The 16,679-nt window shown below is 54.6% G+C and overlaps 1 protein-coding gene across 1 annotated transcript; it reads right to left on the reverse strand.

Moving 5' to 3' along the window:
• Positions 1 to 608: 608 nt before the first annotated feature.
• Positions 609 to 11,958, reverse strand: ALOX12B (arachidonate 12-lipoxygenase, 12R type). Its single transcript, XM_069542404.1, has 15 exons — positions 11,534 to 11,958; positions 10,187 to 10,391; positions 7,485 to 7,566; positions 7,289 to 7,375; positions 7,058 to 7,180; positions 6,649 to 6,752; positions 6,136 to 6,308; positions 5,759 to 5,902; positions 4,398 to 4,601; positions 4,090 to 4,176; positions 3,689 to 3,858; positions 3,122 to 3,243; positions 1,426 to 1,526; positions 1,051 to 1,221; positions 609 to 859 (listed from the first exon to the last, which is right to left on the reverse strand). Exons 1-15 carry the CDS (start codon positions 11,678 to 11,680, stop codon positions 680 to 682), a joined length of 2,100 nt encoding a protein of 699 aa, XP_069398505.1. The 5' UTR covers positions 11,681 to 11,958; the 3' UTR covers positions 609 to 679.
• Positions 11,959 to 16,679: the final 4,721 nt, after the last annotated feature.

Consider the following 16,679-nt stretch of genomic DNA (forward strand, 5'->3'; position numbering starts at 1 on the left):
GCAGGGCCTGGAGTGATGTAGTTCTGGGGGGTGTGGTTTAGGGTGGCAGGGGTTCCTAGTAAGTGGAACTTAAGAGTGGTCTGGGTTTCAAAGGGCTCATGGCTTGGGAGGTCTGAGTAGGCTGGATGGAGGGTGGGCTTTTGCCTAGACTGGATGGTGGGGTTGTTTCAAGTTGAATGGGTCTTGGGTGGTCTGGGTTCTTAGGTAGGTGAGTGGGGCTTGGGTGGTGGTCTGTGTCCTTGGGTGAATTTTCTGGTGGCCTGGGTCCCAGGGGACTCCAAGTGGATCAGAATAGCTTTTGGTTGAAAAATGGGGCCAAGGCTTACGGGTCAGGAGCTCCAGCCTTCTCTCCTGCCATTCCCAGCGGTACCTGGGCACCTACCCTGATAAGCACTTCACTGAGGAGGCCCCGAGGAAGAAGACTTCTGTCTTCCACAGCCACCTGGCCCAGATCTCACGGGACATCCAGGAGTAAAACCGGGGCCGGGCGCTGCCATTTGCGTGTACCTGGACCAGGCTTTGGTGGGAACAGCATTGCCTTGTGAGCACGGCACGCCCCAGCCCCGCCCGGCATGCACCCATAGTAAACACAGAGACAGCCCCCGGGCTTGTGTTTGAAGTGATTTTATTGGAAAACAGGCGGGTGCAGGACAGGAAAGGTGAGTGGAGAGGGGCCAAACTAAATAGAAATGCTGTTCTCGATCAGCACGGGGTCCAGGTAGTAGTAGGGGATGGGGAGACACTTGTTGCGTTGGCGGATGTTGTGTGAGATCTGGGCCAGGCGCTGGCGGAGCATCTCTATGCTCCTCCTCGGGGCCTCCTCCACAAAGTGGATGTCCGGGAAGTGGCCCAGGGGCCGCTGCGGGCACAGAACCAGGAGGCTGGAACGGAGCCCCACCCCTCCCCACCCCTTTGATTCTTCCCCTTCAGCAGCCTTCCTCCCTGCCTCTTGCCCTTGACACCCCCTTCTCGTTGGGCTCCCAGCCCCCCAGCCTCCTGCCTCTGCTCAGAGGTTCCCCACCCCCACCTGCACCCCCAGGCCCAGGGCACCTTGTCGTCGGGCTCCCGACTGAGTGTCCAAAGCACCAGTAGGGTGATGCATGTGGTCTTGATATCCGGCAATGTGTCAAGAAAGCTCTCCAGCGTGGTCAGCCCCTTGGCCTGTATTGGTGGGTTCCGCATGGATGAGGGGAAGTTGGGCATCCAGGCGGTGAACTCCAACTGGAGGTGGAATAGAGAGGGGCTTCTGGGTCAGAGGGCACCCCGAGACCCTCGGGTGTCGATGGAGGCGGGGATTGAACTGGGGACTCTGGTTGAGACAGATCTGGGCCAGACTGGGGATTATGGCTGAGGCAGAGTTCAGACATTGGGGCTGGGATAAAGGTCAAGTCTGGGCCTGGGGCAGAGGCTGGTGAGTCGAGGTACCTGCCCTGTGTTGACAGCTGCGTGTTTTGCAGAGCAGGTGTAGATGACAATCGTGACATATCGGATCAGCTCAGGCACAGTTCGCAAGCACGTGGGGAAGCCTGGGGGGTAGGGCAGGTGCGGGCAGGCCCAGGCCACATTAGTGCTGCCCAGGTCCTGGCTGGCTCACAGATGGCATGGCCAAGCCCAGATCACCCTGTTCTTACAGCTGCTCCAGGCTGCCCCTAACCTGCCTGTTTGGCCCTTGTTTGGCCACAACCCACCCTCACCCCCAAGGTGGGGTTCAACTGGGCCTTGGCCAAATGTCCTCAGGGGCTTCTCCAAGCTCGCTTCTCTTTCCTATACCCCACCTGAGCACCTAGCTCTAGTTGCCATGGTGAACCCAGGTTCCAAAAGCCCAACACATTCAAACCAGACCCGTCATCTTCCTCCCTCAACTGCTTCTCCTTCAAAGCCCCTAGCTCAAAGAATGATACACACCATCCACCTAGTTTCAAGAGCCCAAAACCCAGGGGTCACCCTCGGCTCCTCCCTCCCACCACTCAGCCCCCACTGACAAACCCAAACCAGTCAGCAAGTCCTGTCATTTCTGTCTCCCAGCTAGCTCTGGCATCCTCTTCATCCCCAGAGCCCCCTCCCAGGGCAGGTCCCTGTCATCTCCCTCCCGGACACCATAGCAGCTTCCCAAACTATTCCCTGACCGCCAGTGCAGTCTGACATCCTACTGTGGACGTTTCATCTCCCCAGACACCCTCGACAGCTCCCTCTGAATGCGGAGGAATTCCAGATTCCTTAACCGGGCTGCACCCAGCCCCTGCTCCTGGCTTCAGCCTCATCTCACAGGAGGCTGCCCCACTCCCCCCACCCCAGAACCCCAGCTGCAGGGACTTATCAGCAGTCCCAGAACTAACTCTGCTCAGTCTGGCTTTCAGGTGTTTCCACATGCAGCTCCCAAGTCAGGACTCTCCAACCCCACCTCTGTCATCACCTGGCTGACCTCCCATTGTACAAATCTTAGCTAGATCTTAGCTTGCTGCTACCCACCCCTCACTCTCTACCTGCCAGCCCTCCCCAAGCTGAGGTAGCTTCCCCTGGCCCACACTGGGTTCCTACAGCCCCTCCCTGGCTTCCCCACAAACTGCACCAGTCTTACACCTGCGCCTTTACAATGAGTGGCTACCCCTAGAGACTGATCAGCTCAAGGACAGCGCCTTCAGGGTCTCATTCTCTTTGGCCTTCCCAGTAACCAGTACACTGTTCACCACGTCTTAGGTGCTCACTAAATACTTGTTGAGTGGGTGCCCAAGTGGCACATCTTCAGGATTCGCTTCCCATCCCCTCTCTCTCCTGAAGCCTGCCTGCTCCTCGGCAGCTCCCCCACCTCCAGCACACACTGGCCTGACCTGTTGGAACTCATGCCCCATTTCTCAGCCCACAAAGGTTTTTTTTTTTTTTTTCCCCTGAAGCAAGAGACTGGAATCTCTCCAGGTATCTACCAAGATGACCCACAGCCCCTGAGCTCAGACAGGGACCCCCAGCTAGTCAGGCTTTCCTCCCCAACCTCTCTGAGATACCACTGCTCCAGCAGCCAGCGAAGAGCTCTGTTGAATCCTAGGGCTCTCTTTGGCCTCCTTCAGCCCAAAGTGAGACTAGCTCCAGCCCAGCCCTGGGTCCCTGCTGGGGGTCAGGCCCATACCTGAACTCTCACGCCCTAGTAGGCACTCCTTGAATATCTCCTGCACCCAGGACTGCAATTCCAGGTCACCTTCCACAGCAGCGTCACACGGGTAATAGTAGGTGATGATCTCTGTCACATACCTGACCAGGGGACAGAACCTTAGTCTGAACCCCCAGTGCCTTCCCTCACCATGGTTCTCCCACCTCCCTTAGGATGCCCCAGCATCGGCTGACCCAGAGCAGCCCCAGGCCCGTGGGTGGGCAGAGGTAGCAAGAGGAGCGGCAGGGCAAGGTCAGAAAACACTCAGAATGGTCCCAGTAAGGATCAGATGAGGCCCACAGGCAGCTCAGAGCCCAGACAGGGTCTGGCAAGCAGAGGCAGGCTGGGGCCAAAGCAAAGAAGGGGGCCATCAGGCCTCAGAGGCCCCACCCAGAATGTGAACACATGTGTGATCCCCACACACATTCCAGACCTTATCCCCAAGCCCCAGGATGGCACCCCTGGTCCTTAAAATCTCCCCAGACCGCCTCTAACATCCCAGGGTGTGTCCACCTCAACTGCCACCCACTGCTGCCCTGACCTCACCTCTCCAGTGCGTCCCACACTGCCAGGCTGTCCTCACGGTAATAATACCCTGGCAGGTCCTGAACCCCACGTCTCACGAAGTCATCAGGGAGGTAGAGGTTGTCGTAGTTGATCTCCGACAGAGCCCGCACCATCGCCTCAGCAAAGCCGGCCAGGCCCAGGGACATGCTCTGTTAGGGACCAGGCAGACCTTGGTGCACACTGTCTAGGGATCCTCTCACTCCGGACCAGCACACCCAACTCGGCCTCTGGAGCCTAGCAGACACAGCACCCGTCTTAACTGGTCCCCTCCCTCCGTGCCCACTCATGATGTAAAGGCAGCTGGGAAGTTCAGCTTTAGTCAAACTGCAAAGGCCAGAAGGGAAACACATGTCTTGTGGGGTTGGAGAAAGAAGTCTTACCCTGGCAGAGAGCCCCCCTTCATTAAGGAGGACAGCCCGCCCGATGCTGTTGATCTGGATGGTGTATCGGGTGTGGGGGATGAGGAGCTGTTGGGGGGAGCAAGGAAGATGATGAGAGAAGGCTGAAGTCATCCCCCACAGAATGTCAGCACCCCTTGTTTCTGCAACATCAAACCCCTCAACAGCCCTCCAAGCTGCTTCCCCAAGTTTAGCTGGAGTCCTTCTGACTGCTGAGCAAACCAGGCAGCTTTCTGGGAATGACTGAGGGCAGCAATGTTTCATAGAGGCCCCTTGGCCCAAGCCCATACCTTGTAGAGGGGGTGGCACATGGGTAGCTGCCTCAGCATGGCCAGGCAGAAGGCCTCAGCGATGAGGTGGGTCTCCAGCAAGTGAGAGATGCCCTCGTGGCAGTAGAACTCAGCATAGCGCACCCACGTCTTGGCCAGCAGCCAGTCCCACTCGGAGTCACTGGGCAGGAAGATGGGGCAGTCGGGCCCGGGGGTCTGGCTGAGCTGGGGGTGAGGAAGGAGAAAGTGTTAGGTGAGAGCAGAGACCCACATACACGAGGGCCCCCACTACACAAGGGAGGCAGAAGGGAGATCAGGGGGTGAAAACCCCAGCCCCTACACTCCAGTCCCTCTGGTCCTCTGAGCACACCAGGGCCTCCCCTCCCTTCTCACATCTGCTCCTGCTCTTCCCTCTGCCTGTGCTACCTTCCCCATCCCTTCCTCTACCTGAAAGCTCCCACTCATTCTACAAGAACCAGCTCAAAGTCTGCCTCCTCTGAAAACCCATCCTTACCTCAATCCCATAGTCGCCACATTCAGCTGTGCAGGCTGTGCAGTGCACAAGGGCACCCAGCTCCCTAGGAGTTAGTGGTTCATTGAAATCTAGTCTGTACCGCTCCACTAACAAGCCAGGAGCCTCAGAGCTGGGCTGATCCCCACTCCCACCCCAGGGGATGACTAATTCAGACATGATCCTGCTGGAAACCTCTGGGAAGAAAGCATCCCAGTTTCCCTTCCAGCCAGGCCACACTCTCGAGGCAGCGGCTAAGTCTGATTAGCACAGTTTTTCTAGCAGATAAGCCACAGCAGGCACTGACTTATCAAGCAGATGGATGAATGGAGTCAAAGAAACAGGCTTATTCCTACCTGGTCACTTCTGTGCATATAGACACAGTACCCACACTCTACACACTGGGGCTTACACACGAGTGCACCCACAGGGACCCATCTTTATGCAGCATGGGCATACACGTGGCAGCCCAAAGATGTACCCATGAAGGGACCCTTGGAGACTCAGTCTGGTGCTTACAGCCATACACCAGGCTCACCACTAGCCACACACAGAGACAGGGACATACATAAACATAGGTGTATTCTTAAATGCACACATAGGAACATAGACTCACACAGGCACACATGCCTACACAGAGATAGTGCACACTCACAGGCACAACCCTTCACAAATAGGTACATGCACAGGGACATAAAGTTCACATATACACACACACAGGCTGATCGACTGACCAAAAACTCACTAGATAGAAGTATATAAGTACACACACCAGCCCACGCAATCACACAGAGGCACACATGTACACACAGAGGCTCACCCGCTGGCGACATTCACACAGCACCCACCCCCAGGCCTGCACCCCAGGCACCTGGATGGCAATAGGCAGGAGGTTCCCTTCCCGGCCAAAGTGCAGCAGGCAGAGTGGGGCGCAGTGGTACTGCTTCTGGCCGTTAAGTTCAACGGCAGGAATGCCCTCCAAGATGCGGTAGTCGGCCAGGTAAATGTTCCCCTTCTGGAGGGGAGCCATGATGAGTGGACAGGTAGGCACCCAACACGTGGTACCCATGACCCACGCCTTGAGTGCAGGGTGCTCTGGCTCCCCAGGTGTGGGGTTGGCCAGCACCCGAGTTGGGGAGTGGGGTAGGGGGTGGGGGTCTGCCAAGGAGTAGGTGGGGAGAGACAGGGATGCCAGGAGAGAGGGAGGAAGGGAGGCTGTGGGGGGCTCAATTCCAGAGCAGGCTTCACCTCCAGTTCCGCTTGTAGGCACGTTCCCTCTCCCAGGAAGGGGGCCACCATGTCGTCTGTGACCGGGAATTTGTCCGGGATACGCGTGCAGCGGCAGAGCAGGCCTGGGTTGATGCCATTGAGATACTGGTACCCAAAGAAGCTGTCCTCTGCCCAGTGCTCAGCCACGTACTCTGGGGGGACAGCGCGGGGACGTCACGAAGCCACCCACTCCCCCTCAGGGTCAGAGAGGACGAGAGCTGAGGCCCGAGGAGAGGGAGGAAGGCCATGGACCACGGAGACTTCGGGAGGAAAATCAAGCTCCAGGCCTCGGCCTCCGGTTGAGCCGCCAGAGGGGCGCCGGGCGGCGTTTTCCGAGGAGCCGCCAGAGGGCGCGCTCGCCTGTGCGAATTCCGGCCTCCGGTTCTCTGTGCGGCTCCCTCGCCACATCCCACGAGGGGATCCTGCCTCCCGCCCGCGGCTCGAGCACCTGGGGCCCGATCTCGCCCCGCTTCCCCGTTCTCGTTCCCATACCGAAGACGACAGATTTATTGCCAGGGAAAATTTTCTTAATATCCTTCAGTCTCTTCCAGGACCGTTTGCTGTCCACCAGGCCGCGGAGTTTGAACCCCAGTGCCCTAGGACAGGGGATTCGAGGGGGAGGCCGTCAGAGATGGGGTCCAGTGCCCCTGGGACGGCGGTAGAGCTGCCCCGCCCCCACCCCCAGGGTCTCTTGAGTCCCTGAGTCTGGCGGGGGCGGGGGTCTCAGGGTCGCCCCGTGGCACAGCTCAAGGCCTTCCTATGTCTAGGTCGCGGAGTGTCGCCTCTAAGGTTCCCGAACCCTCTCTTTCCGGCTCCCGCTGCCCTCCTGGCCATGCTGTGGTGGGCGTGGAGCGGGACAGTCTACAAAAGCCCTCACACCCCGCCCCTCACACACACTCACATGGGGCTCAGGCGGAAGAAGAAGGAGGCCGTCTTGGTGAAGGAGTAGCGCAGATTTAAGTCCAGGAACTTGGTGGCCTTAAAGTTTATGAGAATCGGGAACCCCGGGATGTAGCCATTCCACCTGTAGGGAGGAGGGCAGGGCTGGGCATCTGGGGTCCAGGACACAGTGAGGGGGCAGAGAGCAGGTGTCAGCCATGGGAGGGGCCCTTGGGTAGCCCCAAGTCCTTACTCCGGCCGGTTGGGGTTTCTCCGGGCAGGAGGGCGGTAGCTGGGGATGTGTACGTAGTTGGGCAGGCCAGGAACAAAGACTCTCCAGCTGCAAACAGAAGCCGAGCTGGTCGGTCCTGATGGCCACGCACCATCCCAGGGCACAGCCACCACTAGCCCCGTGACTTCCCGCAGCCCCTGCCCCCCAACCCCCTCACTGGTAGAAGTCCTGCTTGGCTCTGAGCTCCTCCTTTCGGTGTTCCAGAAGGATCGGGAGTGTGTCATCTGCTGCTGTCTTTCCTGTAGGGAGACCAAGGAGGAGGCTCAAGGCCTGCCCCTGCCCACTTCGGGGATCAGAATTCAGCTTCTGTCCTCAAGGCCAGCACTGTGGGGAGGTGGGACAGGGCCAAGGATGGGGAAGGCTTACCCTGGGAGAGAGAGGGTGTGTCTTCTCCCAGAAACTCAGATGAAAGGATCAAAAGGATTATGGACCACCCTTCCCTGTCCTTGCTCTACCCTTCCAGGGGCTCTGATGCAGGGAAGTCCCTCTTCTAGAACTCCTGGAACATGAATACCTAACAGTTATTTAGAACTTACTGGCTACCAGGCACTTTCTAAATATTGTGTTAGTTGCTCAGTCATGTCCGACTCTGCAACTTCATGGACTGGGGCCCACCGGGCTCCTCTCTCCATGGGATTTCCCAGGCAAGTATACTGGAGTGGATTGCCATTTCCTTCTCTGGGGCATCTTCTCGACCCAGGGATCAAACCCAAGTCTCCTGGGTCTCCTGCATTGCCTGTGGATTCTTTACTGTCTGAACCACCTGGGAAGCCCTTCTAAATACTTATGTCAATAATTTAATTTGCACAAGAACAGTTTGAATTATGAGGCAGATGACTATTATAGACCCACAGTCTGATCTCCACAATTCCAAAAGGTCCAGAAATCAAGTTTTTGTTTTTTATTATTATTTTTTCCACAAATAGGTACACACTTCTTGGCCAACCAAACCTGATCTAAATTTACCTGAGGTTGCATAGAGTCTTGATTTAAATCACTCTGAAACTACTCAGTTTTGGCTTGCAGAAACGTTGGACATATTTGCAGTTACCCTGGCAGGTGTATCATGTAACATACGGTATGTGTGAGTGTACAAAGAATATATACATATATGAAGATACATTTGCGTAAATACATACAGGAAGTCCCTTTAACTGTAGTTTCACTTTCCCTAGTTTCAGTTCCTTGCAGTCAACCTCAGTCCAAACATGTTAAAAGGAAAATTTCAGAAATAACATTGGCTTCTCACATCAACCCCATGAAGTAGGTTCTGCTGTCAGCCCAGTTTGACAGATGAGGACACTGAGGCTTAGAAGAACTTGGAAATGAGTCCTGATGCCCAGCAAGTGGTGAAGCTGACACTCACATCCTGCCTGGTAGTCCCAGGCTGGCAGGTGCCTGTCGCTGCCTCCCTATCATTTTCCTTCACAGGCCACCCTCCTTGTCCTTCTATCTGCCTCAGCTCACATTGCACTCCTGATGAACAATGCCATCTGGAGTCGTGCGACCCATAGACACAGTTCAGTTTCATCCCTGGGGTGGGAGCCTTCATCCTTGAAGGTCCCAGCCGGTCATTCAAGTCTCCCTGCCCTGGTATTTCATGGCAGCTGCCCCACCCAACCCCATTCGTGCCCGCCTCCCAGCATCACCCTGCCTGTCCCGTTTCCATGCCACTCAGACCTATCACTGTGGGAAGATGCTCTGCGTCCTCTGTGAGGCCCTCTCTTATCAGCCCCACCTGGCCAGGCCTGCTTCCCTCTGCCCCTGTCTCTCCTTTCCCCAGCTCAGGCCCTGACCCCCTGCTCCCAGGGCAAGGACTTGGCCATGGGGAAATGAGAGAAGGAAGAGGGGTGGTCAGCCTCTGAGAGGAGGAGCTCCCCACCCTGGGGCTCCCTCAGCCCTGTCTCCCCTCTCATCTTCCTTGGAGGAGGCCAGAGGAGCATGGCTGGTTGAGAGAGGGGACCAAAAGAGGACAAGATTGCAGTCTCCTTGGAGCAGCCACACAAGGGTGGATATAAGGATGGATGCAAGGGACTTGGGCCCTCAGGTCCTGTCCCTTTTCCATAGCAGCAATCCAGTGGCTGGGAAAACAGCTGGGGTGGCCTTAACTGGACACCTCAAAGAACTCTTGACAGTCGATATGAGTAACAGGGCCTTGGATTGGACGCAAAGGAGCCTCACTGAATAGGGGGTGGAGTGAGCAGTGAGTCCTTTGAGAGAAATAAGGTGTCCTTTTGGAGTGATTGGAAGCCCATTGGAGCCACAGAACATCCCATCAGTCTAAGAAATGCTCAATTAGAAATCCAGGGCATCGTGAGAAGGTACAAGACCTCCTGTTGCAGGGCCTTGGAGGGCTGTTGAACCATCAGGGCTTCTTCAGAAAATAACAAGGCAGCAGGCAGAATCATGGGAGATCCTATCAGAGTAACAAGGCATCCTGTTACAGTAACAGCACCCTGAGGGGGTAACAGGGAGTCTTCAGAGCAGCAGCGCCTGCTGCTTGGTGTACATAGGGCATCCGATCAGAGTCCTGAGGTCTGAGAGTAGCCAGGCTTCCTGTGGGCATTGAGGGGAGGACTGTAGAGATAATGGAGAGCCCACTCTGAGAATGCTGTCTGCAGTCAGACCCTGGGGTCCAGAGAATAGCGCCCCCTGCCTCGTTCCTCCAGGCCGCAGCCTTGAGCTGGGCCCAGCAGAGCAACATGGACCATGGCTGGTGTGGGAGAATGACAGGTGTGCCTGGTGCCCCTGTCAGGCTGGCACTTGGCTGGCTGGCTGGGAGCCTGGGGTGGCCACGCTGGGGTGGCCAGGCCAGAGCGAGGGGCTTCATCGTATGGGATGGAGACAGTGAGGACTCACCTGTAGCCTCTCGGAGCGCCAGGGTCTCATAGCCATCCATCCACTGGTAGGCGGGGAAGTGGTAGATGCGGCCATTGGGCGCACAGACCTGCACGTATTTGCAGTACCAGGGGTTCTTGGGGAAGAAGGAGTAGCGCTCCTTGTACAGGCGGACGATGATGAGGTCCCCCAGGTCCTGCTGACACTGGACAGTGTAGTCGTCCACCTGGGCGGGCACAGGGCCAGCTGAGCAGGCCAGCCTCCCACCTGCCTGCCTCCTCACCCAGGCCCCACTCATGCTGGGCGATGCTCACCTCCCTAGACCAGGATGACCTGATTGTTGGGGTCTCTGTCCCTCCCACGTGCCTGACCCCACCTGGGCAGGACTCCAGGCCCTCCCTCTCTCCATCCTCTGCTCCTGAAATCCCCTTCTCCCACTTCCTCCTCCCCAGCCACCTGAGGCTGCAGGAGCCATGAAGACCCCCAGGGACTGGTGTATAAGGGGTCTATATAGAGCCCCCCAAGCCTCCTACATCCTTAAGAGTGGGCAGAAGTGGTCCAACCAGCCCCCCGTTTCCTCCCACTTATCAGTGAAGATGTGGAGATTCAGAAATGTCTACAAAGATAGAGTGACCTACTAAGGTCACACAGCAGCAGGTGGCTGGACCTGACTCAAAATTAGGCTGAGGGCCCAGCAGAGGGCCTTTCATCACAGAGCAGAAGAGTCCCTGCTGGACAGGCTGGTCTGATGCTTTGTATGACACAGAGAATCCAGTGGAAATTTAAGCCAGTGATGCTGAAGCTTAACAACTTATTGACCAAAGGCACATTAATAAGTCTTTTGTTACCTGAACATTATTTACCAGAGATGGTTCAGTATTCACTTACATAACAAATCACTGGCCATGGATCTTATTTTGCAAAAAATCCCCTGGTCGATAGTGCATTAATTCAGGAAGGGTGAGTAAGAACGGGAGAGGGAGGCATGAGGAAGAGTGTGAGAGAGGAAACAGGAAAGGGATGAGGGAAGAGGGGGTGGAAAGAGACTGGAAAGAAGAGATGAAACAACTGGGAGAGGGTTGAGAGGTGAGGGATGTGGGGTGAGTGATGACAGAGAGAGAGAGGAAGAAGAGAGGAAGAGAGGTGAGAAAAGAGCAGTGGGCAGAATGAGAGATGATGGCAAAGGAATGAGAGATGACGGGGAGTGGGGAGGGGGTGGAAGAAGGCTGGGAGCCAGGTCTTGGGTGAGGGCCTCCGAGCCACCTTGGAGCCCCAACGCTTTCAGAGCCCGGTACCCCTCCATCCATCCCCTTTCTCCCCAGGCACACTCACACACACACACACACACACACACACACACACACTCACCGCACCAGTTGCAAAATCTCTTCCAAAGTGGTTCAGCAGCTGCTTATGGCTCTCTCCCTGAGTCCCCACGATGATCAGAGAGATGGAGTCCATGGTTCCCGATAAGAAGTCGGTGCCTGTGGCCACCCTGACTTTGTAGGTGGCCATGGTTGCTCTTCAGGAGGCAGGAAGTGGGCTCAATCACAGACACAGTGAGGGGGGCCACAGGGGGGCCCAAGCCCGGCAGGAAAAGTCAGACACAGACAGGAGTGGAAAGGTCAGACTTCCTAGGTGGAGAGGTGAAGCAGGGACCCAGAGGCTGGCGAAGCTGCTGCCCTGGACGGGGGTGGGGGTGGCACCAGGTCGGGTGCAGGACAGAAGCCTGGCAGGCTGGGGTGGGGCTGTGCTCCAGGGCCAGTGAGCAGGCGTCTGGGCTGCGGGCCCTCTGGGAGCTGGCAGGGAGGGACAATAGGCAGGGTGCTGGGCCTGCCCCTGAGAGGGCGGGTAGAAGAGGCCTTGGATGGAGGAAACTTCGGGGTGGGGGAGCCAGTCCAGCCTGAGCCAAGGCCTCAGGAAAGTTAGAGGGAGGGCCCCCAGATCTTTATCAGCCAACAGTTTCTTCCTTCTGCCCACCCCTATTGGCTACAACACTGGGCACCCTGCTGAGCAGGGCCGTGGATAGCAGATCACTAGCACTGGTTCTGGGGGCCCTGGTGGGTGGAGGTCAAGGGAGGGGGGACACAGCATAAACCCACTGTCCAGCTGGCCTGTTGCCTTGCCATTCCACTCTGGGAAATGGGCAGTTAGTGCCCACAGTAGGAAGGCTGGCTTATCCTTCTGTCCCAGGGCCCAGAGCCCACAGTACAGAGGGTGATGAATGTTGAAACTAGAGCTTGGGGACCCTAGGACACACAAAGTCTCCAGGAAGGGGTCAGGGATCAGCATGGGGGGGTTATCTGTGGCTTTCTATGGGGCCACAATCAGCCAAAGAGGGATTGGAATTTAATACAAATGTAGAATACTGTTGGAGTGAAATTTGGGACATAAGAATTAAGCTAGAGACTTCCCTTGTGGTCTGTCGGTTAAGAATCCACCCTCCAATGCAAGGGACATGGGTTCTGCCCCTGGTCCAGGAAGATCCTACGTGCCACAGAGCAGCCAATCCTTACACCACAGTCGGACCCACAAGTCGCTCCTACTGAAGCCTGAGTCTAGAGCGTATGATCTACAACAAGAGAAGCCGTCCTGATGAGAGCTAGAGCGTAGCCCTCACTCTCTGCAACTAGAGAAAGCCTGCTTGATGCAACAAAACCCACAGCAAACAAAAAGAAAATAAATAATTAATTGACAAACAACTATTGTATCATGAGGAAAAAAATAAAAAGTTAAAAAAAAAAAAAACCCTAGCAATTCTTATAAAAGTCAGACCAGTGAGTAGCTCTGGGATAAGAGTACAGACTCAACATCAACCCCTCACACTGCCTCCTACTCCAGATCAAGCAGATCAAGCCTGGTGGTGGCAACTTCTCACCTTTGGGACAATGACATCATCCTTTCACGTGGCCCCCAGGGCCCCCTTCATGGGTCTCATCCCCCACCACATTCCCCTTTTCTCTCTTCTGCCTGGGACTAGGTGCCTCTCATTCATTCACCAGCAGACACGATGGAGCCCCCTCCTATGTTCCTTACAATTTATTTATACATTTACTTTTGGCTGCTCTGGGTCTTTGTTGCTGCACACAGGCTTTCTCTAGTTCAGTGAGCGGCTGCTACTCCTTGTTTCAGCGCATAGACTTCTCATTTCAGGGACTTCTCTCATTGCAGAGCATGGGCTCTAGGGCTCCGGGCTTCAGTAGTTGCAGCACAGGCTCAGTAGCTATGGCACTCAGGCTCACTTGCCCTGTGGCATGTGGGGATCTCCTCGGACCAGGGATCTTTTGAAACTATGTCCCCTGATTCTCAACCATTGAACCACCAGGAAAGTCCCCTCCAATATATTTTTAGAGCTTCACAAAACAAATCCCTGCTTTCCTTCATGGAACTTACATTCTAGTAAAGGAAACAGACAATTTTACCTAATAGCCAGGTAAATCAAGTACTATGTTAAAGAGTGATAAGAGCTGAAGAGAAACTACAAAGTGGGGAAAGATAACAAAGTGTAAAAGACTACACTTTAGATAGAGAGTAGCCAGATGTCAGGGGCTTCCCTGGTGGCTCAGTGGTAAAGAATCCACCTGCCAATGCAGGAGATGTGGGTTCAATCCCTGGGTTGGCAAGATCCCCTGGAGAAGGAAATGGCAACCCACTCCAGCACAGTTGCTCAGTCGTGTCCGACTCTTTGTAACCCCATGGGCTGCAGCACGCCAGGCCTCCCTGTCCATCACCAACTCCCAGAGTCCACCCAAACCCACGTCCATTGAGTCAGTGATGCCATCCAACCATCTTATCCTCTGTCATCCCCTTCTCCTCCTGCCTTCAATCTTTCCCAGCATCAGGGTCTTTTCAAATGAGTCAGCTCTTCCCATCAGGTAGCCAAAGTATTGGAGTTTCAGCTTCAACATCAGTCCTTCCAATGAATATTCAGGACTGATTTCCTTTAGGATGGACTGGTTGGATCTCCTTGCAGTCCAAGGGACTCTCAAGAGTTCTCCAACACCACAGTTCAAAAGCATCAATTCTTCAGTGCTCAGCTTTCTTTATAGTCCAACTCTCACATCCATACATGACTACTGGAAAAACCGTAGCCTTGACTAGATGGACCTTTGTTGACGAAGTAATGTCTCTGCTATTTAATATGCTGTCTAGGTTGGTCATAACTTTCCTTCCAAGGAGTAAGCGTCTTTTAATTTCATGGCTGCAATCACCATCTGCTGTGATTTTGGAGCCCCCAAAAATAAAGTCTGCCACTGTTTCCACTGTTTCCCCATCTGTTTGCCATGAAGTGACAGGACTGGATGCCATGATCTTAGTTTTCTGAATGTTGAGCTTTAAGCCAACTTTTTCACTCTCCTCTTTCACTTTCATCAAGAGGCTCTTTAGTTCTTCTTCACTTTCTGCCATAAGGGTGGTGTCATCTGCATATCTGAGGTTATTGATATTTCTCCCAGCAATCTTGATTCCAGCTTGTGCTTCATTCAGCCCAGCGTTTCTCATGATGTACTGTGCATATAAGCTAAATAAGCAGGGTGACAGTATACAGCTTGACGTACTCCTTTTCCTATTTGGAACCAGTCTGTTGTTCCATGTCCAGTTCTAACTGTTGCTTCCTGACCTGCATATAGGTTTCTCAAGAGGCAGGTCAGGTGGTCTGGTATGCCCATCTCCAGCACATGGGGTCTCAAAAGAGTCGGACATGATTAAACAACAGCCAAGTAAAAGCTCTTTGAGAAGGGGGCTTTTGAGTAAAGATATAATGTGAAAGCAGCTCTTTCCAACCACAGGGACTTTGCACACACTGTTCCCTCTTAGACCTGGTTAATGTTTCCTCTTCGTTTAGGCTGTAGCTTGATAATTGCTTCATCAAGAAAGGCCAAGTTTAGGGAGGTTCAAGAGAGAGGGGACATGTATATACCTGTGGCTGATTTATGCTGATGTATGGCAGAAACCAACACAACACTGTAAAGCAATTATCCTCCGATTAAAAATAAATAAATTTTTTTAAAAAGACCAAATTTAACTCTTAATGGCTCCTAGAGCACTGTAGTTAACATCTTAGATGAATATCTGTCTTTCCTACTAAAGTAGAATGTCTGTAATTTGGTTTTCTCCCAACCTCCACGCACAATAGTTGGTACCTGGGAGACTCTCAAACTATGGGTTACCAATGAGGACTAACTATGGGTTAGCAAGATCAGGGGTGGGAACTGAACCAAGAATGGGGTTGGAATTAGGGTGAAGATTCAGAAAGGATGCGGTGAGGGGTAGAAAGTGATGTGAGGAAGGGGGGTGGGTTAGGGGGATGGAGGCAGGATGAGGAAGAGGCTGGGGGTGAAGGTCATGTGCCGAGGCTCTGTGACTGGCAGGGCTGTCTCATTGCCTGGGCACAGTGCTTTCTCGGGCTGTCAGGCCTGTCAGGCCCGCCCTCCTGGGCTCTACTCAGCCACCATGATGACTCTTGGATGATGTTAGGAACCTGATGATTCAAATATGCATCTTAAGATGCAAAGCTGAAGCAAATTTTCCCAGTCACCTGCCTTCTAGCTACTCCTCTTCCCTTGAGACTGTGCCCCCAGGGGGCTGCTAAGGCTCCTTGAGGGGCAGGGCCAAGGATGGGGAATTGAGGCTCAGGGGCTTGGGATGCCAAGTCCTAAAGGAGCAGGGTTAAGCGGCCCAGTCTTAACTTTCTAATCCAGCAGTACAGTAATATCATTCTGTGGGGCGTGGAAGGAGGCAGGGGCACCCAGGCAGCCAGGAGGGTAGCCTGGGAGGGGACATGGGGGGAACGGGGAGGGAATTGATGGTATAGAAGAGCTTGGGTGTCACACAAACCCAGGGAATCTACCACCATTCTCCAAATCACAATCCACTCCCAACAGGTCTCCCCCAGCCAATTCCTCAGTCCCTAAAAAAGCAGGAGTGGCGGCTCTGGCTTTGATCGGGGCTCAAGTCTGGAGTGGGAACTCAGTTCTTAAGGGAAACAGAGATGAAGATGGGGATGGTGGGGATACAGACATGGCCGGGGACATGGAAGGGATTAGGCGTAAGGAGATAAATGGGGCACTCCCTAGTTACAACCAAAATGAGGATGCATGACTCTGGGTAGGTGCTCACTGGGCTGAAGAACTGGTTCTCCTTGACCAGGGCTGGACCCAGGGAGCAGAAGAGGCCCCTGGGAAGGATGCAAGCTCACTGAGTTGGCTCACAATGAGCCACCCACACAGGAAGCTGAGCCCTCACTGCTGGGGCACCCCCCACCGCCTTACCCCACCCTGAGCCCTGCAAGGCAGAGGAGCAATCCTGGGAGCCCCACCTCCCCAAGACAGAGGGAAAAAAATCAAGTCAGGTCACATCCCTACTTTAAGCCAGAACTTAAAACCGTTTTGCCCTTGAATCAAATCCAAAGACTTAACTGAAGACTGTAGGATCGTGCAGGACCCAGATTCTGTCCCCTCCCTGTGGTCACCTGTTCCAGCCACTCTGGCCTTGAACGCACACCCTTCAGGACCCT

Source organism: Ovis canadensis, chromosome 11 (genome assembly GCF_042477335.2).
Source record: "Ovis canadensis isolate MfBH-ARS-UI-01 breed Bighorn chromosome 11, ARS-UI_OviCan_v2, whole genome shotgun sequence".
Lineage (NCBI taxonomy): Eukaryota > Metazoa > Chordata > Mammalia > Artiodactyla > Bovidae > Ovis > Ovis canadensis.